Source organism: Spea bombifrons, chromosome 3, assembly GCF_027358695.1.
Source record: "Spea bombifrons isolate aSpeBom1 chromosome 3, aSpeBom1.2.pri, whole genome shotgun sequence".
NCBI lineage: Eukaryota > Metazoa > Chordata > Amphibia > Anura > Pelobatidae > Spea > Spea bombifrons.
This window is the reverse complement of record NC_071089.1, coordinates 110,134,362-110,160,609: the sequence shown is the minus strand read 5'-3', so window position 1 is coordinate 110,160,609 and position 26,248 is coordinate 110,134,362. Positions and strand designations below refer to the sequence as shown.

The window sequence follows — 26,248 nt, the reverse complement described above, 5'->3', positions numbered from 1 at the left end:
TATACCTAGAGTCCCGGTGAACACGTTTTAATGCTAAATACTGGAAAATTGTCCTTTTTAGCCACATTATATTCCTTTCCTTTTTAAACACGAGTGGCTGAAAATCTCTGTAGATTAAAGCAGATATTTCACTTTTCCCAAAGTTTTATAAACTAGACATTTTTACAGATGAATGAGTTTGTGTATAATAATAACGGGTATCTCCCTTAACCCCTTAAGGACCGGGCTCATTTTTCGTTTTCTACCCTGTGGGACCGAGGCTGTTTTGACACTTTTGTGGTGCTTGTGTTCAGGTGTAATTTTCTCCTCACCCATTTAGTGTACCCACATAAGTTATATATTGTTTTTTTCAGGACAAGATGGGCTTTCTTCAGATACCATTATTTTGATCGTATCATCTTATTTACTATAAAAAAAATAAAAAAAACATGGTGAAAAATTGAAAAAAAAGACATTTTATGACTTTTATTTGAAAAATCTTTTACTCACCTAAAAAAGCAAGTAAAAAAACTAGCTAAATAGATTCTACTACTTGTCCTGAGTTTAGAGATACCCAATGTTTTTATGTTTTTTTGCTGTTTTTTGTACGTTATAGGGCAATAAGTACAAGCAGCGTTTTATGATTTCCAAATCTTTTTTAACAAATCTGGTCAGTCTGCCTACATCTCCTCTTTGGAACATCTTTGAAGCCGGTTAACTCAATTTAACCCATTCAAACCATATATTTTTGAAAACTAGACACCCCAGGGTATTCCAAATGCTGTTATTTTAACCCTTTCCATGCACCAATTATAGAACTAAACTTTGTAATAGTAATTTTTTTTATTTTTTTTTTCACACAAATTGTACTTTAGTTATAGATATACAGGTTCTGGTATATGCCACTGTCAACCCCCCCCCCAATGTGTGTTCAGGAGCATCTCCTGAGTGCAGTGATACCCGACATGCATGGGTTTGTCGGGTTGTTTCAGATTTAAAATGCCACATTTGGGAAGTGCGCTTTTTTTTCTCCATTTTGGTCAGTCTGTACCTATGCCCTATCTTTGAGCTAGGCCACTCCAATTTACCCCATCAGCCATTTTTTTTATATATTAGACACCCCTTGGGTATTTGAAGTGCTTTTATTTTAACTCTTTGTTGAGATTTTTGAGAAATTTTAGCACTTGCTCAAAATAATAAACTTTATTTTTTAATTTTATTTTATTTTTTTAATACTTTTTTTATATTTTTTTTTACACATTTTGCTGGTACTGGATGGTTCATCTAGTGACATCACTGCATAATTATTTTTAAATGTTAGCAAATTTTTTTTTATTTTTTTTTCCATTTTTTATTTTTTTTTTTGACTATTTTACTAATCACATAGTGATTAGAAAGCTGGGCTCCATTGACTTGCATGGTTGAATGCAGTACCTGTATTCAACCAGCAAGTGGAGCCAGTTCTCTAGAGGGTCTGGAGACCCTCTAGCGAACTTTTTCGTCTCTATTGTTTTATTTCCCGGGCCGCCGCCATCTTGCTTGATGGCGAAGATCACCGGCAGCGGCGGCTGTGACCGCTCTCCGGAGCGGTCACAGCCCACCTAAAGGTAAGTGTTTGGTGTCGCTGGATGCCTCCTGATCGAGGCATTCCAGCGACACCATTTAAGTTTAGGAGGCGATCGTTGATCGCCTCCTAAACGCTTTTAAAACGGGCGTCCGCCGCCATACAATGTATGGCGGCTGTTGACGCCCCGGGGAGGGGCCAGACATGGCCCCCGATGCCGATCTCGGCCTTGCTGAATGCCTCGACATCGAGGCATTGCAGCAAGGCCGTTGATCACTTTCTAAGCTTATTTAATTTTTTGACGGTTCAGGACCGTCAAAGGTCATTTAGTGACCTTCTTGTTATGACGGTCCTGAACCGGCAAAGGTCGCGAAGGGGTTAATATCTGCATGATTGTTTCTCCCCTGTTCTCTTTTGTTAAGTTGCTGCTTGTTGTCAATTGGTTCATTCAGTAAAGGTTTAGCAAAGAGAAGAGAGAGAACCTCGAGGCAGGAAACTGATTGGATAATGCAGGAGCTGCCACAGGCTGCCACTGTTCTCACCTAGAAGTATATACATGTTGAGTATCCCTTATCCAAAATAATCCAATTTTTTTTCCAGATAAAGGGAATTTAAAAAGGGCAGGAGAGACGTGTCTGATCTCTCCTGTCTTCAGTAGATCGTTTCCTCCCCTCCTTTTCCGCTTCTCCCTGCTGTCGCTCCATTGTTCATACTTCTCCCCGCGGTCCGAGAGCTCTTCCGGTCTGCTGTTCAGGCTTCCCCAGAGCGCTACTGTCTTTTTTTTCCGTACCGGAATCTGGGGACTGGAACAACGCACCGGAAGAGCTCTCTGACCGCGGGGAGAAGCCTGAAGAACGGAGCGGACACAGATGAGAAGACAGATCTGTTATCCGTAATTACCCCTTATCCGATATAACTCTGATCCCAAACATTTCGGATGAGGGATACTCAACCTGTAAATAAAAAAATCTCACTGCCAAAAATGGCACACGCTATAAAATTGTGCCAAAAGCTGTCAGGGAAACGGTTATCCTTAAAGCTAAAAGTAAAGGTACTAAGATTGCACCGCGTTTATTCTTATCACCCACCATAACAACCGATGAAATACTCCTGCCAAGTTACACCTTTCCATTGGATAATAAAAACCATCTGTAACAGGCATGCATATCACATATTGAATACAGTACAATGTTATATCGTTCCCCTAGGGTTATAGGGAGAATTGGGCATTCTTATTGTGTCTTGGTATAATTCATCTGAAATAAATGCATGTTTTGACTTACTTAGTGAGTCAAATATGTGATAATATAATAGACTAATATATAGACTGGTGAGACTAGGAGACATGATATGTATGTATGTATGTATATATATATATATATATATATATATCATGTCTTTAAGGGTTAAAGCGTGTAGAAAATGCCTGATAGTGTCTAAAGGGCTTCCTGTCGTGAATGATTTGTCAGGTGCCAAATAGACCTCTACCTTCTAAAGTGTCTTAATTGAGTGATCAGAGCAGTATTGATCCTTCCGTCCATTTAATTCGGCGGAGTTGGCAGTTCTTATCAACTAAAGAGGTAGCATGTCAGCAGAAAGATACCTTTTTGTTGTGCCTCTCACCTTCAAAAGAGATGAGTTTATTTTTTGTACTAAGCATGTAGCCAGTGGACTCGGGACATGATTTAAAATCGAGCATATCGGTTGACTATTAAGATGTTTAGTAATTACCTAGGACTCGATTGTTAATGTTTTATTTTCATATAGAACACTTCATTTTATTCATTTTTGTTTTCTTTTTTTTGTTGATTATATATGAGAGTTCCAGCATTGAGACATCCACATTGCAGTGTAGAACAAATCAGCTCAACTTCTTTAGGATATGTTCCTTTGTTTCTTCATTTTGTACAAAGTACTTCTTTCTTATATTGAGATATATATATATATATATATATATATATAATGGTGTCGGGATATCCTACTGACACAGCAGGTCTTTTTAGATGTGATAATGTTCTGGTGGTTAAAGGTGTAGTCTGTTTTCTTACATGTACATTATGTCCAGTTTTATGGACCTCAATGCATTTTATTACATGCGAGTCTGTGCTTGCATACTTCAGTTATTGGAGTTAGAAAAGGAGAGTACAGCCTCGTTTTTCTCCTCCCACTGGCTGCTTCAACTGAAATCAGGCGTGTACTTAAGTATGCTTACTGCACATGCTCAGTATTAATGCCGTGATGGCCTTTGGGGGATGAGCGCCTGTTAAAAACAATTCATCAGCTTGTATGTTAGCGCATTAAACCTTCAAAGTTCACGTGAGCCGGCAGTAATAGTGCAGCAGCTCCTGACCGAATGTAGATGACAGCATTTAGTCTTCCACGTGTGCCTGAAATCTATTGAGCCCTGCCTTGGGGGTCCCAATGACTTGGGTACAAATTAAACGCAAAACTGTCTACACAACAATGCCTGTGTTCAGCTTTCAATTAAACTTCAGAAGCGTTCTAGTCAGCAAAGCACTTAATAAACACCTACGCTTGGCAATGTTTCTTTCTTTTGTTTGTTTTTTCTTTTTACATGTTTTAAATATTTTTGGGACTATAGTACTGCTAAACAGCAAGTAACATAAAGATAACAAGTACATCAGAAAATCTGTTCTAATCCATTGTGTTACATCGAGCAAAACTGCAGCATTCAAACAAACTTGTTTTCATGTCCTACTTCTGTTCTTGTTTGTTATATGCATTTACAGTGTGTGTATTTGTTTAAAACATCTCTGCTGTTCTGGAAAATGAAAAACCCAATAATGCTGTTATTGTGATCTATAATTTGTATTTTTAGTAGCCGACTTGATGATATTCAATGCGGTGCCAGAATGTACCCAGTGGGATTCATCTATTGTCCATGCATAGCGATGGTGACATCATAATGTCACACCACCATGCTATATTTTAGGAGGCCGTTTGTGGAAGCATTAGGAGTGGACTGCTTTAGTTACCGGCAAAACTGAAAAAGTGATTCCCCCAACTCATTAGAGTTAAGATTAATTTAGACATCGTTTCTTTGGAAATAATGTTCAGTTCTAATGGTGGTGACTAAAAAGGCATAAAACCAGTGTTGGTTTTATTACTAGATGTTATTGGATGACTTCTTGTTTGTATGAGTGTGACAGTGTTCTGTTTTCTGTTGCCTGAATTTAGGTAGAACAAAGTTAAATTCATTCCACCGTCTTGAATCATAAACTGGCAGATTTATTGTTTTTGTAAATGGAATTGTTTTATGAACCATATAATCCATAATTGTTCAATACAAAAAAAACAGCACCATTTGGTTAGATCAAGCGCCTTGCGCACTACAGAGCCTTCTGCTCCCTCTGGCTAATTAAAATGGAAATAGGTGAAGCTTAAACAAGACTAAATGAACTTGAAGAGCAACAGAGCAGTGAGTTGGTGTAGAATTGAGTATCAAGATGTCCATTGACCCTCTGGGTTGAGTCCATTGACCCTCTGGGTTGAGTCCATTGACCCTCTGGGTTGAGTCCATTGACCCTCTGGGTTGAGTCCATTGACCCTCTGGGTTGAGTCCATTGACCCTCTGGGTTGAGTCCATTGACCCTCTGGGTTGAGTCCATTGACCCTCTGGGTTGAGTCCATTGACCCTCTGGGTTGAGTCCATTGACCCTCTGGGTTGAGTCCATTGACCCTCTGGGTTGAGTCCATTGACCCTCTGGGTTGAGTCCATTGACCCTCTGGGTTGAGTCCATTGACCCTCTGGGTTGAGTCTATTGACCCTCTGGGTTGAGTCCAAAGCTACTGTAGGCGACCAAAAAGTCTGTTAGTCTATGTTAGTTGTGCTAAAGTTAGCAGGGGAGTGTACAAGTGGTTGAGTTGGGCAGTCCTGTTGAGTTTAATTGAGTTATTCTTGCAACCTAACAGTCAGTTCAACTTTTTGGCAGGCAAATCAACTTGGGTCAAGTTGACAGTCGAGTTCAGAGAGTAGACAAGTTGCCCAACTCAGTTGAGTAACTGGACTTGACTGTTGGCTTGACACAGCGTGAACCTTTGTGAACAGACCCTTTTGTCTTGTTGCATATTTATAGTATACATTACACAAGTTGTATAGGACATTGAGAGCTCAAGTAGTCCTGTTTATTTATACGGAGGGGAAAGGTTAGCATAGTTAAACGTCTGATGGTTTTCTATAAAGCATTTTTATCACAGAAAATTAAGGAGCACAATTATGGTAACATGATGATGTGTTACTACGCGCCCATTAATAATTGGAATTAAATCAAATATCTGATGTACTGTATAATAGTTCATAAACAAATGACATTGTTTGTTAAGTTTCCCCCACAATCTATTGATTATCAGTAATCCGTTTTATTTGCATTTATACATTTTACCATTTGTTTACATTGTTTAAGACCCAAACAATATACCATAAGAAGAAAATCAAGCTTTTTTTGTTTAACTTATAATTTGAAAGTGTTTTTTTTTTTGTCATTTATACTTCAATACTTGTTTCTATTTTCATTATAATGATAGGTTTTATCACTGTCAAAACAATAGTGATCAGGAATATACCAGCAATATCCCGAAAGGCCAGACCCGTATCAACATTCTGTTGTGTAAACTCTCATAGGAGGCAAGCGGAACATTATAGAAGCATTTAACGGCCTTTTTATACCAAAAGAAAATAGGTGTCAACAGAGTGGCAAGGAAATTCTTTAGCAGCATCTATCACTGTGGTTGAAGTCAGAGAACATTCTGCACGATGAAAGCAAGGGATCATTAATCTCCCAAAATGTTCAGTCTTCCAGTTTCCATTTTAGTGTCCGTTAAAGAATTCAAGGCCATACAAACTGTACTTTCCGGGGTAAAGAAAGGACGCACAAAACTGGTGCCTCTTTGTGTCGTAAACAGAAATCGTTAAACTTAGGTGATATATGATAAGGGGACCTTGAATTAATGAATCCTAACCTGTTCATCATAGTCATCACCAACCCTAAAAACTGGGGTTTTATATATATATTATTTTTATTTTTATTTTATTTATCTTTTTTTTTTTCTTCCTCACGAGCGTGTCTTGATACCATAGAATACATATAGCACAATAATTATTAGTAGCAATATGAAGAAGGGGAAAAAAAGTAAAAATAAGAATAATTTTTCTTAGGATTTCTTCATCTGGTTAGTAGTGGTACAGAATTTCGGGGCATTTTTTTTTAATTATTTTAAATTCTTTTTAAATATCTTTTTGCACGGCTCCCACTGCAGCATCGATAGAAACCCCTTATCATAATGATTGTTTCTATCGATGCTGCATTATGATCATTATTGTTGTCCGTATAATAATTGTTTCCCAAAAACATTTTGGAACAGGGAGTAACAATGTGCTTTAAGAGACTGATCTATACATATAGGAAGCATGTGATTGCAATTATTCCTGCTAACCGTAGTTTAACCAGGTGTTGAGTATCAAAATTAGACGTTTTTAGTTCACTCGAGATCTCTTTTGATTTTGCATTGAGATTGAAGATGTAATAACCTTCAGACCCAAAAATATGTACAAAAACATAGTAGTAAATCAGACAGGGAAAAACACTTTTTTTCATGTGTCTAAAACATTTATTCAAACATCCCTTCAACCCATCATCTGCACTAGATTGCATGCTCTTCTGGTCAGCGTGTTTCCTCTTAGTGTGTTTTTCCTGAATTTCTTATCTCCTATTCTGGTTTTTTTTCTGCTGTGTGATGTCTATGATGCAAAATAAATAAAACATACATAATTTTTTTTTATTTCTATACTACTTATTTTGTATTCTCTCGTATAGTCTGTGCTTTTTTTGAGCTCTGTGAAGAGAGGAATTGCAGAGTGTCTATGACTTATGTCAATTATTCCTGCCCCAAAATTGTTATTTTAAATAAACTCTTTGAGGTCTCTTCTCTTTTTTTTGTTTTCTTTTGTTATTTTATTTATTTTGTTTGCCATGTTGTAGGTTCCCCCCCCCCGTTTTACTTCCTTCTGCTATTGAGTTTGGGTGCAAAAAAAAAGCAAGGGGAATAAAATCTTATACCTGTAGATGCCAATTAGACTGGCACCCGCTGTGCGGAAAATCTAATGAGAAGAACATATATCTTGCAGAATATCTCGCTTGAGAGCATCATAAAAATCCCTTTATTAATCAAAACCATATTTTTTTCTCTTTATCTTATTGAATTTTACTACTCCCCTTCAATTTTGACACATCGGCTTAGAGTGACACTAAAAATGGTGGCGTCAGATAAAATATATTTTTAGACAAGTCAGCAGTTCCTTACTTTTTAACCTAAAAAAATAGAAAAATGTTTTATGAAATGGCAGATGTTAACAGTTTGTAGATATGGGAGTATATTGTTTGATGTTTCAGACGTCAAATAGAGTTTGTAGATCCCGTAGGCTGAGTATTTGACCCTGGCCATGACACCAAACAAGGGGTCTTCTACTGACACCAACTTATTTGACTGATCTACGTTATGACAGATTTAGGGGTTTTAAATGGAGGTTCAGAGAGGTTTTGGTTTGTCTGAACCTCCTGTTAGCTGCTGTCCCCTTTCTCATTCTAGAGCCTAAAGCCATGCCAAGGTCATTCTGTGACCCAACATCCCTTTTCTGTGCTGAAGATTGCTATGAAATACTATACTATACTATGAAAGTAAATAAATAATGTGAAGGGTGTATGGGAAGATAAAAGGTGGTTCCACGCAGACTCATCTTTGTGAATGGACTCCACATGCAACTATCATACTGTTGGTACCCCACAAGTTACCATTTCGTAATTCCCTTTTTTGTGTCTCGTTGAAGCCTTCATTTCATCACATGTCTTATTTTTCCTTCCCAACACAGTTTCCCTCTTTAAGTTACTAAGGGAAAAACATAGGCACTAGTAGACAACTAGACCCTCTATGGTTCTCTGAACGGTTCATGGGCCCAGGACACTTGTTCTTTTTTGCCTGTATTCACTATAGTCCAAAGTCTAACAACAATGCTCAAGCCAGGAAATAACAGGCACTTAAATGTAGATAAATATGACTAAATAATGTTTTGCCAAAGCACATTATACAGGGATATATTCAATAAGTGATGTATGTACTATGGGCACTGCCCTTGGCCTGACCCATGGCAGCGCACCCAGCCACCCCCTCTGCAGTCAGCGCCCTAAATGCATCACACAGCACGCTGGAATATGACATCATAACTGTGGCGTGCAATGTCTTACGCGAGCGAAGCGCCCTTTAATTCAATTTATGGAGACTCTACTGAGATGGTTAGGGACATCAAAGATGGCACAGTTGGAAATTGCTTCCATGTGAAGTTTTTGCCTTTTTCTGGATCGGCAGCGAGGTTGCCCCCCCCCCCCAAAAAAAAAATATATTACTGTGTTACTATGTTTTGAGCAAAATAAATTGAGAAATGGGTGGCATATGAAAAAATAAATGTGGCTTTGGCTCTACTGATTATTGGAGGCTGGAAGTTGAAGGTTATAGTGGTGCCGATCTATCATCTGGGCCTGAAGAATAATCGCTGCTCAGTTGGTTTCACAGGTCCTAAGTAATATGTCTTCTCGTGTGATTATTACTGTCTAAATCTAATTATTCATTATACATTACATATACACCGTGTTTTATTAATGGCTGAACTTTGCTCTCCGATCCTTTACATCATTCTCAGTCTAGGTGCCAAACTAGCCGGTTGCTTTGCTCTATATGGATATGCAGAATGATCCTGGCACTGGTAAAAAGTCTACTCATTTAGTAAATAAAATAAAAAAATAAAAAGACATCCGGGGAAATGGATTACTTTTCACCCAGACACGGAGAGGACTGGTGAACGGAGATAAGAATGACTTTTTTTTACCTAAACATGTACAGAATGGTGAAAGCAGATAATAAACTCTGCGTATGAGGAAACCAGTATTCTGGAAACTTTGCCAAAAAGCAACAAAAAGCTTGCGGCGTGATGGATGGCTGATGGATACATTAAATGACTTGCCAGTAACTCATTATATTGCGAAATTATTTCATTTACATATAAATAGTTTCAGTATCCATCTCTGTGTGATGAATAATTTTGGTTGACAAAGTTGCCTGATGTGTGAACAATTAATACCTTGAGGACAACTTTTCCAGCGCTGGTTTAAGGGGGTGTTTAATGTCCCAGAATGCTCTCTGGGATTACTTTTATGCAGTTTTTTCTTGCAAAATCCCCCCAATACATTTGCAAAAGGAATCCCATGGGAAAGTAAAGGGACCATGCAGATGTCAATGGCGGGGCTGTCCCTTTATCTAGAATACTTGCGTGGTTTGTATACTGTAAGCGTGAATGTGTGAATATATGTGTGACTAAGTTTTCTCTATTCTTTCCACTAGACCCAGAGCAGACAGTTTGTAGATATTAGCGATGCCTTCTAATGGACCTAATACTCTCTAGTACGAAAGGCTTTTTGAGACCCTACCTAGAGTATTGCTTCTGGAGAAGAAGGAGATGGACATTCTGGAGAGAGTTCAAAGGAGGGCTGCTAAAATATATTGTAAATATATTGCGGGGTAAAAAAAAATATCAGGAAAGACTAAACCAGCTCTATATATATACCTTGGAGGAGAGGAGCGATGGGAGATGCGATAGGAACATTCAAATATGTTAAGGGATCTAGGAAGGCACCGGATGGAAGACATTTTAGAAAAAGTTGGTCATAATCTAAAAGTAAGGGGTCAGAGGTTTAGTGTAAGAAAGTTTTATTTTACTAAGAGAGTGAGAGATAAGTGGAGAGATTTAAACATGAGGGAGATGGGAATATAGCTATCCTGAACCTAAGACAAGACCAAGGAGCAAATTCTAGGTTTGCCCCAGAGGTCCTTAAGGCAAACAGATAAATCCCCCAAAACATTTTATCTTATTTTTTTGTGTGCATTGTTATATATTACTGCAGGGACTGTCCGGGCTTCACTGCGCCTACACTGGTACCCTTATTACAGCGGGCGCTGTCGGCACATTACTGAGCACACTGCGGGGAGCAAGAATCCCCATTACTGCTAAAACCTTTCAGTTCTACACGCTTAGTGCACTCGATTTTACTCGAATCTGACAGAGAGAGATACATACAAGGTGCGGGTCACCTGACATTGTCTCCGTTCTTCATGTGACAAGAATTAACATGAGAATATTTTGCTAACCTTTGCGTATACTAGGTGGGGTTTTATAACAAGAGGTTATAATATAAATCTAGGGGTCAAAGGCTTAGGTGCATTGTAAGGAAGATTTACCTAGGGGGTAGTAGGTAAATGAAACAGCCTCCCAGTAGGAGATATCCTATTCTTGGCTGATTGATCAGTAGGAAGTTCAGCACAGTTTCTAATATTATCTTACATTACATTTTATTTATAGAGCGCCAGCTGATTCTAGCTTTATTATATGAGGGGGGGGCATTTGCAATATATATAGTTTGACAATCAGATTTACTTATTCTTATTATCTTTTATTCATATAGCGCCAACAGTTTACGCAGCGCTTAATACAATACATATATTCAAGGGGAATGACAAACCGATACATTAGGTGATAGTTAAAGCGAAGAGGGCCCAGCTCTTGCAGCCTTAGTCTATTATGCTTTAATTAGTGAAGACGTCAAAATCAGCCAATGTATGCATTTTTTAAATGATATGGAAAAGGCACAATAAAGCATTAATTTTGTTTCTGAGATTTTGGTATCTAAGGGTATGGACTGTATAGTCACACAAGAACATAAACGCAGCGCTGGTCAGAATAGATTAATCACTAGACCAGTCCAGACGCTTTGTGAAGCTCTCAGAAAGTTTAAAGCATTAATGTAGTGGTGTCCATGGTTAGAGCATACCTGAGTACATCTCAAGGAAGGCTGCACAGAGCGCTTCCTGTTCTGTGGGAGTGGTTTTGTTAGGGAGCGGAGTTAGTTATGCATGGAGTTATGCAGACAGCCTTTAGTGGGCAGAGAATGGGAAAGAGGTAAGAAGGGAATGGGTGTAACCCAGGGCCGAACTGGGCAGCCCTGACACTTTAATGTTGGCGGCTACCAACATCATAAGCGGGGCCAACCGTTGGATATGAGAGACCGTACACATTGTATGGAGTGATATTAGCCAGTAGCACTCCAGGGATGGTGGTCCAGATTTCCAGTCCAGGCCTGGTGTAGCCAAATACTTCCCGGCCCATAGAGAGAAGAAACAGACCTGGTGACCTGGGCAAGCAATGCTTCATCCAGAGACTCCTGGTCAAACCCGCAGAATTACACGATATAGGTGAGAGGGGAGTTTATTTCCGTCAAATGGTTCAAAACGATTAGAAATATCTGGGATGGTTTGGAATAGCCTTTGAAAGAAAACATTTTTTCATCTTCTTTTCAACAACCAGAGGTAGCGCAGGGGAAAAACTACTTTTTGAATCCAATAAAAAAAAGACAGAACAAAACCATGAGATTTCTTTATATAAATGTGTGTGTGTGTGTGTATGTATATATATATATATATATATATATATATATATATATATATATATATATATATATATATACCGTATTGGCTCGGATATAGGCCGCCCCCGTATATAGGCCGCACCCTAAAAATTTGGTGCTTTTTTAAAGAAAAAGTTTTTTTCTTTAAAAAAGCACCAAAAAAACATCCTGCCACTCTGTCCTCTCCCCCCACCCCGAGATATGCTGCCACTCTGTCCCCCCCCCCCGAGATTTGCTGCCACTCTGCCCCCCCAACCTATGCTGCCACTCTGTCCTCCCCCCCCGAGATATGCTGCCACTCTGCCCCCCCCCCCGACTTACCAGAGCAGACTCCCGGGTGTCTTGCGGGGCCGGAGGGGGACATCTATGCACATCGTGTATACAACTCCCGGTGCCAGCACTCAGCGGAAGTGCCGGCACCGGAAGTTGTATACGCGTATTGCGTAGATGTCTTCCGCCGGCCCTGCAAGACACCCGGGAGTCTGCTCTGGTAAGTCGGGGGGGGGGGAGTAAAATGCATCATGCGGAACGTCCACGCGATGCACTTAGACAACCTCCCGTGCCGGTACTCCCCCCGTGGAAAGTGCTGGCAGGGGAGGCTGTCTGGGCGTATCAGACAGTAGGATACAGGTCCCCTGTATCCTGACCCCGCTGCCTGCCCGGCGCCCGGGACTGCATGTCCCGGGCGTCGGGCGCTAGACCCCGAATATAGGCCGCACCCCCACTTTAAAGATTTAAAGTGGGGGGAAAAAGTGCGGCCTATATTCGGGCCAATACGGTATATGTGTGTGTGTGTGTTTGTATATCAGTCTGAACATGTGCCTGGGTTCTAATTTTACAGCAATAACAAATATCGATTCCGGTGTTATGGAGTAAGCGGAGCAATAATGTTGCAGTGGAATTTAAGAGTGAATGCACGCAATAAATTATGGGTTTGCGTTAGCTTGGCAGAGCAATCCATTAAAAGGAATGTTAATGGTCTGATAATCCTGCAAACTCTAAAATAAAATCTTCCACGGAACTGACCTGCACTTAACGGCGGTAGATTCGCCTTCCGCGTATAATTCTATATTTCTGCAGGTAATTCAGGAGATATTCAAAGAGAAGATTGCTTTATCTTTTATGGGCTATGTATACACCCGAAAATATTTCAACGTAAATATAAAAAATAATAAAAATAATAATAATTTCTGTTTTTTATTTTGATCACCATAATAATAATAATAAGAAAAATAATCCATTACGTGCCTAGGAAAAGTTTCCCGTGGCATAAGTATAAGAACGTAATGAACCAGTGCAGATTGGATATGAATGTCACTTCGTAATTAGAAAAGTGGGTAACTCAGCTGATAAATTCCTCATTAAAAGCATAAAGTAGTTTGCTCTTTTGTTTTCCTCGTCTCTTGGGCCTTCTGTTAAGATACCAATGTCCTCAATTATTTTATGTACATATTCTCTTCTTCCCGTTAGCACAGGGGTTTCATATCATTGGTTCTTCTTTTAGATTATGTGAACGCTCTTACAAGCATCTATCAAAGGAACGATTCAACCCTAGGGCAGGATTTCCAGAGCCCTCTGTCTCTGTTTTCTTGGGAGGTGGGGGAGGCTTTGTCTGAGGGTAGCCACACATGGCGTGCCTTTTGTATGAGATAGTGTGGGCGGGTATCAATAGAAGGGGGCGTGTAATAGGTGGTATATGGGCAGGCCATGGGCGAGGCCACGACCACTCAGAGAAAGAAAAAACTGACTCGGAGTGCCAGGGAAGGAAGGCTACACCTGAAGACGCCGGGTCAAACCCGGAGGGCCCTGTGTTATCGATAAACTACATTTACTGTGATCTTTCATCATTTACATCAGTAGCAGGACAAGCTTTCACTTGATTTAAAACTCATTCGCTTTGTAAAGTGCTTTTTTATGTCAGTTGAATGTTTTTATGTTTGTGTTAGTCTTTTCAGCTTTACTTTACATTTTTATAGCGTCGGCAAACTGGTATAAAAAGGAAAAGAGTGCCCTGGTCCTGCAAGCTTACAATCTATTTGGTGGTTGAGGGGGGAAGTGAAGCAGTAGGAGAGGGCTGCTTGGGCTGCATTGATTGAATCACAGATAAAATCACAGCAAAATAGAGGGCATATATTTGTAATATTATATTTTAAATGTTAATGTTGAGCAGAGGAAACAAAAGGCCAGGACTTATGTAATTGTTTAAATATCTGGAGGGTTTATTCTAGGTGTATTTTAACCATAAATGATCATTGATCAAAGATCATTATTCTTGTAGGTAATCTGATGATATTATGTCACTTAATTGCCAACCTCTTTCTACTTATATGATGTGCATTTGAAATCTGGGATAAACGGCAAACCACGTCATCATCTGAATTCTGAATTTTTAAGTAGAAAAGTCAATTAAGCCCAAAGAAAAAAAGTGCTCTATGAATTCCCTGTCTGTCGCTGAATACTCAGTGAATTACTCTTAGATGCTTTTGTTATGCTTAGAGGAAAATTATTGTATTTTTGTGTTTCCTGATGGTTTTCCGAGTTGCCATTTAAAGATGTTTTTAATAAAATTGCAGCCTGTGCGTTTCAAAATTTATCTGAATTTTGGTTCTGAGAGCTGTTTTTTTTTTCTCTTAGTATGTTAATGTATTTTTCTGTATGTTTTTGTCTGTTTTTAGTGTTTGTTTTTGTTCTTTTTCTGATTACCATGCCTTACATTAGGTCCACTTGTAATTGATCTCTACTCGATAATCCATAGGCTTTAAAAACAGGTTCTACAAAGTTCAGTTGAACCCATGATCCCATCAAAGACACAGATTAGCTGATACTTAAGAGTCTAAGCTGCTAAAAAATGGTTGTTCCTTGCTAAATCCATGGGAGTTGTGACAAAAGATCTAAGAATCCAAGATTTTTTATCAACAGTATTTACAAGTTGAAAATTTACATATTGATCTTCCAACATCCAGAAACTTGGCTGCAACTTGTAAAACTTTCATAAAGTTTCATCAACTGGAATGTGACCGGAATATTAATAATTAGTTGGGGGATACAACAAGCTTTGTTATAGATGGAACTGTTTACATCGCCTACCACCTAAGACTTTTGTGAATAGACCTCTTTAGATCTGGTCACACGTAGTAAAGTCCATTTCTACAGGGACAGACTCCTCACGTGGCTCCAGTAGACATGCCCAGTCAAACGTGTTTTTGGAGCACTCGAGGTGAGACATTCAGTATGTCCACGTTGACACCCTACTTCTACTAGCCAGCTCCCAACACCTGCTACTCTCACAATGCCAAGTCGGGGAAATTCTGCATTAAATGTTGTAGTTAGATAGGAAATGTTAGGAACAAGTTTTTGATGTTTCAGGAAGGGATGGGTCCACAGTAACCTATATACAAAAGCAGAGCGAGGGTTTAGAAGTGGTGGCCACCTGACTTCTAGAATCCAGCCCAGCTCAGTGCTTTACAGTTACGTAGACTGCTACTCCAAGGCGAAAGATATCTGTACAGAAAGTCGTAGAGTTTTCAGCATCTTTCCAGCCTATGTTCTAGACAAAAAGGGAACCCATACAGTACGCATAAGAGTTTTTTTTTTTTCTTATTCCCGACAAACTCTTGCAAGGAATTGTTTAGACACAAATAACTTGCACGCAATATTTCCTGTAATACGGGGTCTATTGCTAGAGTGCTTCTGCTTCTGATCATCTTAGCGATGAACGCGAACTCTTAAAACACATCCACATGGTTCACGGCATCAAGAAATGTGCCTGCTCGCATAATCACACCGAATGCAGTCCTGTCCCAGAAACCTGGGATTATGGTTAATGACGTGAAATGAGCACTCAGAGTAAATTATTTCCTCGCTATGATCCACTTTCACGAGGAGCCCCTTTACAGCATCTCCTGATGCACAGCACTGATTTTACAGCGCTCCGTGGGTTAAAGGCTTTCCGCAAGGAATGAGTTTTTGAGGACCCGTGCTAATGCTTTGAACCGCAAGCGTGTAGCTTGCCCTTTAATTATTCCCGTCTGCAGGGAAGATGGGGCTGGCTTGTCTGGCATGGTGGATTTTGTACTGTAATTAACCCTATCATTATCCAGTAACAATCAGAGGCTGCAAGCCAGTTTGTTCAATAATTGAGTGTAAGTGTGAATTTATGCTATACCTTAAGATTATTTTGCTCGCCATCAAAAGACCAGATTTTACAATTCTACGCACTAAATAAACTTGGCACTTACAGAATAAATTTAAAATATATATATTCAGTATGTATGTATGTGCATTACAATCCTACATTACATGTGCAATGGGAGCAGCATCTTAACTTTATTCCTCCCCATTAAATGATACCATAATGATTGGTTTGGCCAGTCCCCTTTACCATGGCATCGGGTCATTGCTATAGCAGAGGAATAGGTGATGGAGTGACCGTGTTATCCTCCTGGAAACAGGGCATCTGAAAAACATCACTCTTAGCACCTCTTAGTAGTTGTTATTTTCCGGAGATGCTGTTGATCCAAGGGGACTGTTACTGGTGCTTTAAATCGTACTGAGGAATGGGTTTGCATGTATGTTTGTGCGTCATTTGCTACCTGTTAATGCAAGCGCTAAACGTTATTGTGAAAGAATGTTAATGTGTTACAATGTGTTCACGCTGGTAGACAGTAGCCGCTCAAGTATTCCATTCTCCTTAGGGTTCTCAATTGGCCGTGGTATTGTCACTTCAGTGTCTTTTGTGTTTAATGCTATTTATTTTTCTTTAGGCGGATCCTAAGGAACTAATCCAAATGGTTACCAAGTACGTCTCGGATTATGCCAACGCTAACTGGCCTGTGGAGCTGGTTACCCTGATCGAGCAGTTGCATTATTACAACGAGCGGCTGGTGGACCTCACACAAGCCCAGATTCTGCAGGGCCTTGGCAAAGGAGTTGATGTCCAGCGCTTTGCTACCGATGGTGAATACAAAAGGCACACAATACTTGGGCTGGCCGAGTAAGTGGTCTCTTCATACATTTTTTGTCTGTAAGTCTGGTATAAAAAAACATTAGGCTCTGGCTCACAACAGTGTATGGAGATTGTGTGTTGGAGTTTTCTAAGTCTCTGTTACTACTTCTTCCCTAGTAACGGCTATGTTGTTAGGCTCTTAGGGGGCAGAAGTAAGATGTTCTATCCATATAACAATGATAATGGATCCAAGACCCATCTAAATGTTAAGTGGTCCTCTGGGATTTTTGTGGTGGTTGCTTGCCGGAGCTGCTTGTTGTTAAAGACCACGCTGAAGTGGAGGCGCGGCACTTTTATCATTCATTGTTATGATTAATTCTCTTGTGGTGCAGCATTTATCAGAACTGCCTTCTGTTTCCCAACTCCTTCAGTAGCTTTTGTGAACATGAAGTTTCCACTTGTGCTCTGCAAGCTTGTTCCCACCGAGTGGGGTTATCATTCAAGATGGGCTGAGTAAGTGTGACTTCGTTCATTTAACAATGCATTATACAGGGCCAGCTCAGCCCTTTCTTCAGGAGAAGCTGGGGTTGGCCCTTCATAATGCAGAGTGAAGTCAATGAACATTTCCATGGGATACGCCTGTCCGGAGCATTAGTTCTGTAGGAACGTCAGGCCTCGTGTCACTTTCCTTCATGTTCATTTGAGAAATTAAATAACATTGGCAACGTATGGTTTAGGGCACAAACCCCTCTTCTGATGAGGTTTTATAGACCCTGAACATATTTTTAAAGGCCGGAAAAAAAAAACAAAAAACATTATTCTCCAGAAATATTTTGCACTCTCCTCATCTGCTAAATAAGCCACATGCTAAGCTGTGCTAGTGATGAATTATAAGCAAGAGCCAAACAAAGAAAGAATAGTGTGATACTCAGCCAAATTACAATGTTCTCATCTCGCTCGGCCTCGCAATGCATTAACAAAAGATAATCTTCTCAAGCCTCCGTATCCGTCTTGCAAAGAGAGAAAAAAAGGGAGTGAAACGGCAGTGTCTCCGTGATGTGCTATATTAGAGCACTTGAAGTTATACCAATTAGCCTGCAAGATTAAGAGAACATCTCTGTACATAATAATGTATTTGCACTGTGGCTTGGAATAGCAACGTAGGATTAGATTGCATCTTTCTGCCATGCATTTTTAAAATGTTATTGCCGTCTGCCCGCTTTCAAGGCTTCTCAGTGAGAAATAAGAATAGGGAAGCATACAAGACTACCCGGCCCGGAGATTTCAATATCTTGGGGAGGATGGTATGTTCTTGTGTTCTGCCGACAGGGCTGTTCGTCCTGTTAGGGTGTTGGCCGACCTAATGCGCTGTAGCTTGTAATGCGTTATGATGTCATACTCAAGGTAGAAGATCCACAATGGAGCAGGAAGACCCCCCTCACCATGGTTGGTCTGGGGGAGCAGCTAGGATGCTGCTCTGTATCAGTTCTACGGCAGTGACCCCCGAACACCGCCTAGAGGTGTGAAGTCTCCACCAGCTGACCCAGTAACAAGGAAGCTTGAGACATTTTTTGCAGACAACATGCTCAGTGTACATTGAGTTCTGTTCGACACAAACTTACAAACAAGGACTCTTTATTATATTACGCAGGGAGCAAGCACCTTAAATAACTGCCCCAGAAGCCTGGTGATAAATCATCGCTCACACCCTCACGCTAACCCTTTTTTCCCCCTAGAAAGTAATAGTGTTTCTATTCCAAACGGGCATTTATTTGAAGTCTGAACAGGTTGCAGAGGAATATAATATCTTGTTTTTCTTTATACGAATATGTCTTTTAAAGCTGAAAACTGTTGGAAATCTACACAAATTATTGATTATGCTAATAACGTTGCACTGCAGCAAACACAGTCCATAGTCTCATTATATACTGCGGTATCCAGTCCTTGTGTTCCATTAGAGTGTAAGAACGTGCAGACTTTAAAACAATTAATATTACTATTTTATTTTTAATAATATTTGAAATATATTTTTTTTTAAAGGAAGTTGTGTTCTAACAGTGTTTCGGGGATATATATTTTTGGGGGAAAGCCCTTTTTATAGAGCTCTTAGCACGTTAGATGTGATGTTGATGGGCCCAATGGTGATCTGAGGCATGTGTAACCCGGTACGGTGTTCATATTTATCATAGTCTATATCTGCAGTACAGGGAGAACATGAAGCAAGGTCTGGTGGTCTAGTGGAATATAGTATCAAGGTCCATGGTGGCTCTTGTTTTCTCTGATCCTTTAAATAATCAGTGGACGTAGTGTCAAACCGTGAACCAGAAAGGGAGGAAGAGATAAAGGTGTTCCGCAGCATCGCAGGCCAGTAGGGCTCTGGTGCAGATACACCTTCAGTGGTTCCTCCTCTCGTTTTCCTGGCAAATTGATGGAACCGACGTAAAGTGAGCACTTATAACCACTTAGAAGAGAAATATAGTTGTGTATGCAGTGAAGAGCCAACAGGTTAAACTAATCTCGCACGCGTTGCTATTTGCTAAGTTGTGAAACATCACTGAATTTGTATCAAATAACTGATGGGGTTTGTACGGAGCAATAATGCGTTTTCGCCATTCGCGGTCTATGAGAACAACAAAGTGTGAAAGAGCCAATTATGGCATGCTGCTGATCTTCGAGACTTCCATGAATCATTTTTATAGTGTTTTTATATGCTTTTAATTAGACTTTTTCAGTGCGAGAGGCTTTGTGCTCTGCATTGGTATGCACCGCAGCTCCTCATTGCTTCGCACCGCAGCCCCTCACTGCTTCTTAAGGGGGAAAAAACACAGAATAAAAGTACTGGAATCACAGAAATATGATCACAGGATGATCTAGTTGGTTATTACTCTGTAGCTTTGTAGTGTCTATCCCCATTTCAGTAAACCTGAAACAGTACAGCGATCAGGCAGTTTTAGTAAAAATAGGTCTTTAAACCAAATAAATCATCCAATTTATTTATCCTTTTTTGTGACAAGTCAACTGCATTCCTCTTTGAAGTTGGCACGCAGTGGGGTGAGAGCACCAGAGCAGGTGAACGGGCAGAGCTAAGCACCAGTGGCTATTAAGGGGTTAATATATTTGCATTCCCTCGCAATACATAGGCGATAGCTACCTGGAAACATTACTTTTATTTTTGCTCCTCCTCGTGATGGCCTGTGGTTGATGAACGCAGATGACAGTAGGGTCCATCCCGACACCCCAAGCAATCCTTTGCCCTTCATAAAACCGCCTGGAATAGAATGTCCTCGCCCTCTCCTCCTGTTCAGTAATGGTTTTGTGTGAAAATGTGATTATGTACTCATGCTGCTACCGAAATGACGAAGTGGAGGGCGGCATAATCCCCCCTGCTGTTTTAAGTGTTACCATGTCATCAGCTGCTTATGCTTTTCTTTATTTTTTTGCTTAGAAGAAACTTCGGTGAACTTCTAAGAAGCTTTATAAAAAAAAAAAAAATAATAATAATAACAACAAAAAACAAGCATCAGCATTTCTTTTGCGATATATATTTATTATGTCGCTAGGTTGAGCTCTTCCGTTACATGTCACTGTCGATGAAACAGAGCCAAGCCGGTAGAGTGTTTTAAAGGACACCGGGAAGCGTTCTTGTCATTCAGAAATCAGACGAGGGCATCGATTTGCATGGAGAACTGACATGCCTAGACAGGACGGTTGTCCGCGCTCTCCACCCGCTCCAGTCCGCGCTGTGCACTTGTTATACACAGATAAGCTCTTGTTACAAGCTGTCAGCGCGGTGTTAGAGGCCTTGGAGTTACCAAAAAATGGCTGTCCTATGGTTACTGAAACCATGAAATCTTTGACAGGAAGAAAACAATTAAAGTGTCTGCAAGAAGGCAGTTTGATTGACAGGCTGGAAATTTAGTGTTGAAAAACTTTGTCTATTTACTTTTTTTGTATGCTGTAGCCAAAAACAATATCTATTAGAATTTGAATTGAATATGTTTTAGAATGGGGCCAAAGCATGGGTTGCAAAGTTCCTACAGGTTTCAACAGAATGGTAACATCTATTGCAATACACACAGACTTTATACAACCTTAAATATTATATATCCCCGAATAAACTGTACAGAAGTTGTAGGCTTTAAGGACTACATGATATATTCTTTCTTATTTCTGATCTGTTTCATGATTTTCGCAACAGACCCAGGTATTCGACCATTTTCATTATAGCACCTTACCATAAATCGCAGCACAGGTCACTTAGAAGTCTAAAAACATGTTGAAATACTCGATACACTTGAGAAAAGTAGTGGCAACGATGAAGAATTGAGGTGGAATGTCAACAGAGAGGGCAGAACAAGAACCAGAGGATTCAGCAGGGCTCGCGAGAGTGAATGGAAGAGAAACGGAGGATGGAAATAACATTAATAGGGTATTGTCCAGTGGAATTCGGTGAAAGTAGTATTGGGACGTATAATCAGTGTAAAATGGGTTGTAAAAAAATATTAAAAAAATCAAAATAAACCCTCAGAAAACACACCTGGATTCTTTTCCTGGGACCCAGTTATCCACTTAGTGCCCCCCCCATACAAGGCCAAGGGCAAATATATATATACAGTATCTCACAAGTGAGTAGACCCCTCACATTTTTGTAAATATTTTATTATATCCTTCCATGTGACAACACTGAATAAATGACTCTCTGCTACAATGTAAAGAAGTGAGTGTACAGCCTGTATAACAGTGTAAATTTACTGTCCCCTCAAAATAACTCAACACACAGCCATTAATGTCTAAACCTTGGCAACAAAAGTGAGTACACCCCTAAGTGGAAGTGTCCAAATTGGGCCCAATTAGCCATTTCCCCTCCCCGGTGTCATGTGACACGTTAGTGTTACAAGGTCTCAGGTGTGAATGGGGAGCAGGTGTGTTAAATTTGGTGTTATCGCTCTCACACTCTCTCATACTGGTCACTGGAAGTTCAGCATGGCACCTCATGACAAAGAACTCTCTGAGCATCTGAAAAAAAGAATTGTTGCTCTACATAAAGATGGCCGAGGCTATGAGAAGATTGCCAAGGCTCTGAAACTGAGCTGCAGCACAGTGGGCAAGACCATACAGCGGTTTCACAGGACAGGTTCCACTCAGAACAGGCCTCGCCATGGTCGACCAAAGACGTTGAATGCATGCGCTCACCGTCATATCCAGAGGCTGTCTTTGGGAAATAGACGTTTGAGTGCTGCAAGCATTGCTGCAGAGGTTGAAGGGGTGGGGGGTCAGCCAGTCGGTGCTCAGACCATACGCCGCACACTGCATCAAATTGGTCTGAATGACTGTCGTCCCAGAAGGAAGCATCTTCTAAAGATGATGCACAAGAAAGCCTGCAAACAGTTTGCTGAAGATAGGCAGACTAAGGACATGGATTACTGGAACCACAGGACAAATAAACGTATTTGGTTCAGATGGTGTCAAGCGTGTGCGGCGGCAACCAGGTGAAAGGAGTACAAAGACAAGTGTGTCTTGCCTACAGTCATGCATGGTGATGGGAGTGTCATGGTCTGGGCCGGGATGAGTGCTGCCGACACTGAGGAGCTACATTTCATTGATGGAACCATGAATGCCAACATGTACTGTGACATACTGAAGCAGAGCATGATCCCCTCTCGTCAGAGACTGGGCTGCAGGGCAATATTCCAACATAACGACCCCAAACACACCTCCTAGACGACCACTGCCTTGCTAAAGAAGCTGAGGGTAAAGGTGATGGACTGGCAAAGCATGTCTCCAGACCTAAACCCTATTGAGCATCTGTGGGGCATCCTCAAACGGACGGTGGGGGAGCACAAGGTCTATAACATCCACCAGCTCCGTGATGTTGTCAAAACTAGTATAAAATATTATCATATTTATAATCATATTATCTTTAAACTTGCAGCTAAGTAGTGATGTTTTTAGGTTTTGTGCTCCGATAGGGCTGACCAAATGCAAGACTCCTTTTCCCTTCAGACCTACTGGACCCCAGGCCTAAGATAACATATGTCCCTTCCATTAAGAAGTCAGAAGGACAACAGATCCGTTGGGTAGCTCATTGAATCATCTCAGATCCATTGGGTATCTCATTGAATCCTCTCAGATCCATTGGGTTGCTCGTTCAGTCCTCTCAGATCCACAGGGCGTCTGAAGGACATAATTAGGCTATAAAGGGTAGCTGTGCAAATGATTGCCTAGTGATTTAAGATACCATTTGTTAAACGTCTCTCTGTAACTTAAATTAAAAATATCAGATGTTGTGATTGTCTTGTCTACTGACGGTATTTTTTAAAGCCATTTATGTGTTATTGTTTCAGCTTAAAGGGAAAACAGAAGAGAGGATATACAGAAAACACGTTAAATGCCAGGGTTTCCAGGCCATTAGTTCCTAATGCGTCCAATAGTTTTTGTTGCCGTGCCTCTTTGTTTTCTTGGAAATGGCCTGGTTGTTATTTGAAGCAACACGATTTCTCTCAGGGCAAAACAGAAGCCATGTTCACTGCTCAGTTTGTTGGTAGCCGGAACGACTGTTGGATCTCTACAGCGTATTAAAGTTGCTGGGTTTTGAAAGCGCTCCATATATTATTGGCAGAGAGAAGTGACAGGTTTAAAGACGCGGGGGCTAACGGGCGCATGACGCCGTACTCTGCAGAGCATCCCCTACCACTCCTGTGGTCTATCACGTTTCTCTGTGTATACAGACAGAGATGGAGGGATGCGGTATCCTCGTTTAGGATGACTTATCTATGTCAATGGGGCTGTGCAGCATCCCACCTTTTCCTTAGTAAAGATCATGATCCCCTTCCTCAGAAATTCCTTCGCCTGCTGACTTCTATAGCCTTTGTTGGTCTTTGTTGGTGCCCCAGTCCCATATGATAACATAAATAACTTATTCGCATTGGGAATTGTTCTCATGACAGCTTGTATACTGCAGAATGTTCAGGAGGCTACAAAAAACAGACAAACAATTAGTATTACCGTCTGAGCGACTTTGATTCAGTGATACAAATACTTCGAATTGCGTTGTGAGAGAGGGCTGAACAATGTGCTTTCTAATCCCAAATCAGGCGTTTAAATGGTTAAGCCTCGCTGTCTTACAAAGCTGGCCTACTTTTCCCATCTACAGAAACCGAACTGGACGGAGGATGAGAACCAAAATAATAATGAATAACATAAAGGTACAAATAGTGCCTCAAAACCACTAAGTAAATGTGAGCGCAGGAGGGAGGTGAATGCACGTTCTCTGTGCATTCATCGCTGCTGGTTTGGTGCACTTAGGAGCTTGGTCCATGTCCATTAGCTATAGTTCCCCATGGCATAATGATTAAGTGCCTTATGCTCTAAATACATATGGTTGCTTAAGCCCCCCTCTTAGATTTTGCCTAATGCTTTGCTTTTATAAGATAAATATATATATATATATATTTTATTTATCTCTATAGAGAGCAGTGCAAAAAAAAATATGCGACATTTAATTTGTTTAAAAAATGTACAAAAAAATATAAAAAAAAATTAAAATCACCATCTTGTGATAAAAAAAAAAAATCTATATATAACTTGTGTGGGTACATATAGAGCCCTGATCCTTAAGGGGTTAGAGATCCAACAAACTTATTGAGTGTATATCAAATAAAATGTGTGACTCCTACCCCACCTAGAAAACAAACTAGAGAAGCAAATAGATGATATTATGTTTATGGAAGATCAAGTCCCATTTAAACCGTGTGATAAAACTGATTAATGCCTGGATAGGGTTACAAAGGAGCTTATGGGTGCTCTGAAGAAAACATAAATGGAATTATGATTGGCAGGAGTGCTTCCAGATGAATGGACGTTAGAAAACCTGATTCGGGGGGATTGGAGGTTAGGACACTAGTCCAGCTTCACAATGAAAGTCAGCAGGTAACTACAGACATGTATGGTTTCCATCAGTAATGGGGGGGATTCATAAAATACATTGTTTAATATCTCATCTGCAGGGTCGTAAACACCATGGATTCACCCGAATATTCATGCTTCGACGATTTATCAATAACCTATTTGGGTTGCGTGCTAAAATAGTTGAATACATAAGGCAGGTGACAGAATATGTTACAAATATTTACAATATTAAATTGCCGGATGGAAACGCACTCGAGAGGCGAAAATATATATATGCGAGGCAGCAACTTTGATGTAACAAAGTTTTACTGCACTGAGGTGGATAGGTGGAATGACCAGGGCCGGCCGAAGACTTAACGGCGCCTGGGACGAAGTTTAAAATGTCGCCCCCGCCGCCGACGCGGGGGGGGGCGGCATTTTAAACTTCGCTGACGCCATTATTTACCCCCCCCCGGTACTTACCTTTAAAGAGTCCTGCGGCGAGTCTCCCTGCTCTGCCACGGTGCCGGTTTGTAATGCTGAGCGCCGTAATTGACGCCACTTCCGGCGCTCTGCATTACAAGCCGGCACCGAGACCGAGCAGGGAGACTCGCCGCAGAGGAGAGAGGGGCGCCGAGCGGGTAAGCGAAAACCACTTGGCGCCCCTCTCTCTCTCCTCTGCTTCAAAACAAACAACAACAAAAAACCGCTTGGGGCGGCAAAGTGCCGCCCCTTCTAAAGTGCCACCTGGGGCCCTGGGAATGACCTATCAGCAGAGGTTAATACAGTGAAGGGATTTAAATATGTTTAAATAGAATATACACATACCTGGGAACTCTGAGTTTCACCTCAATCTCAGTGTGAAGGGGCAGCTTCTCTTGGTGACTCCTATATTACACATTGCTGTGATCATATGTTAGACCGCTGGTTGGTGTTTTTGCTATCGGTATGTTATGGCTGATATCTCTGTGAGAATGCAGGGTACTCAGTTAAGTGCATCCTTAAGTTATGTCAGGGTTACCATGAGGAACGGGATTAGAGTCATTTGGTTAACGCATTGGGTGAGTCTCTAGACGGAATCATCACAGCAGGCTATTAAAGGGTTACTATTTCATGAGTCTCAGGGTCAGCAAATTTAGAAAGTTCTCCGGGATGGCATATATTAAGTGACCTTATATATAGTCGCAGATAAGCCCTTCTTCAGACAAGCCGGACGAAATTTCAACCAACATACCATGAAAAATGTGTTACCAGCGGATAAGCCGACTGTGACAATTTAAAACAGGATCTGTGCTGGAAAACCAAAATTTGTTGATACGAAATATGTATCAAAATCTTTAAAATTCC

At 40.6% G+C, this 26,248-nt stretch overlaps 1 protein-coding gene across 1 annotated transcript in view; it reads left to right on the top strand.

Annotated features, from left to right (window-relative positions):
- Positions 1-26,248, top strand: part of NBAS (NBAS subunit of NRZ tethering complex) — a 253,053-nt gene that overhangs the window by 135,542 nt on the left and 91,263 nt on the right. The window contains exon 41 of the mRNA XM_053461340.1: positions 16,833-17,062. Coding sequence (XP_053317315.1) covers positions 16,833-17,062 — 230 coding nt within the window. The remainder of the gene's footprint in view (positions 1-16,832; positions 17,063-26,248) is intronic.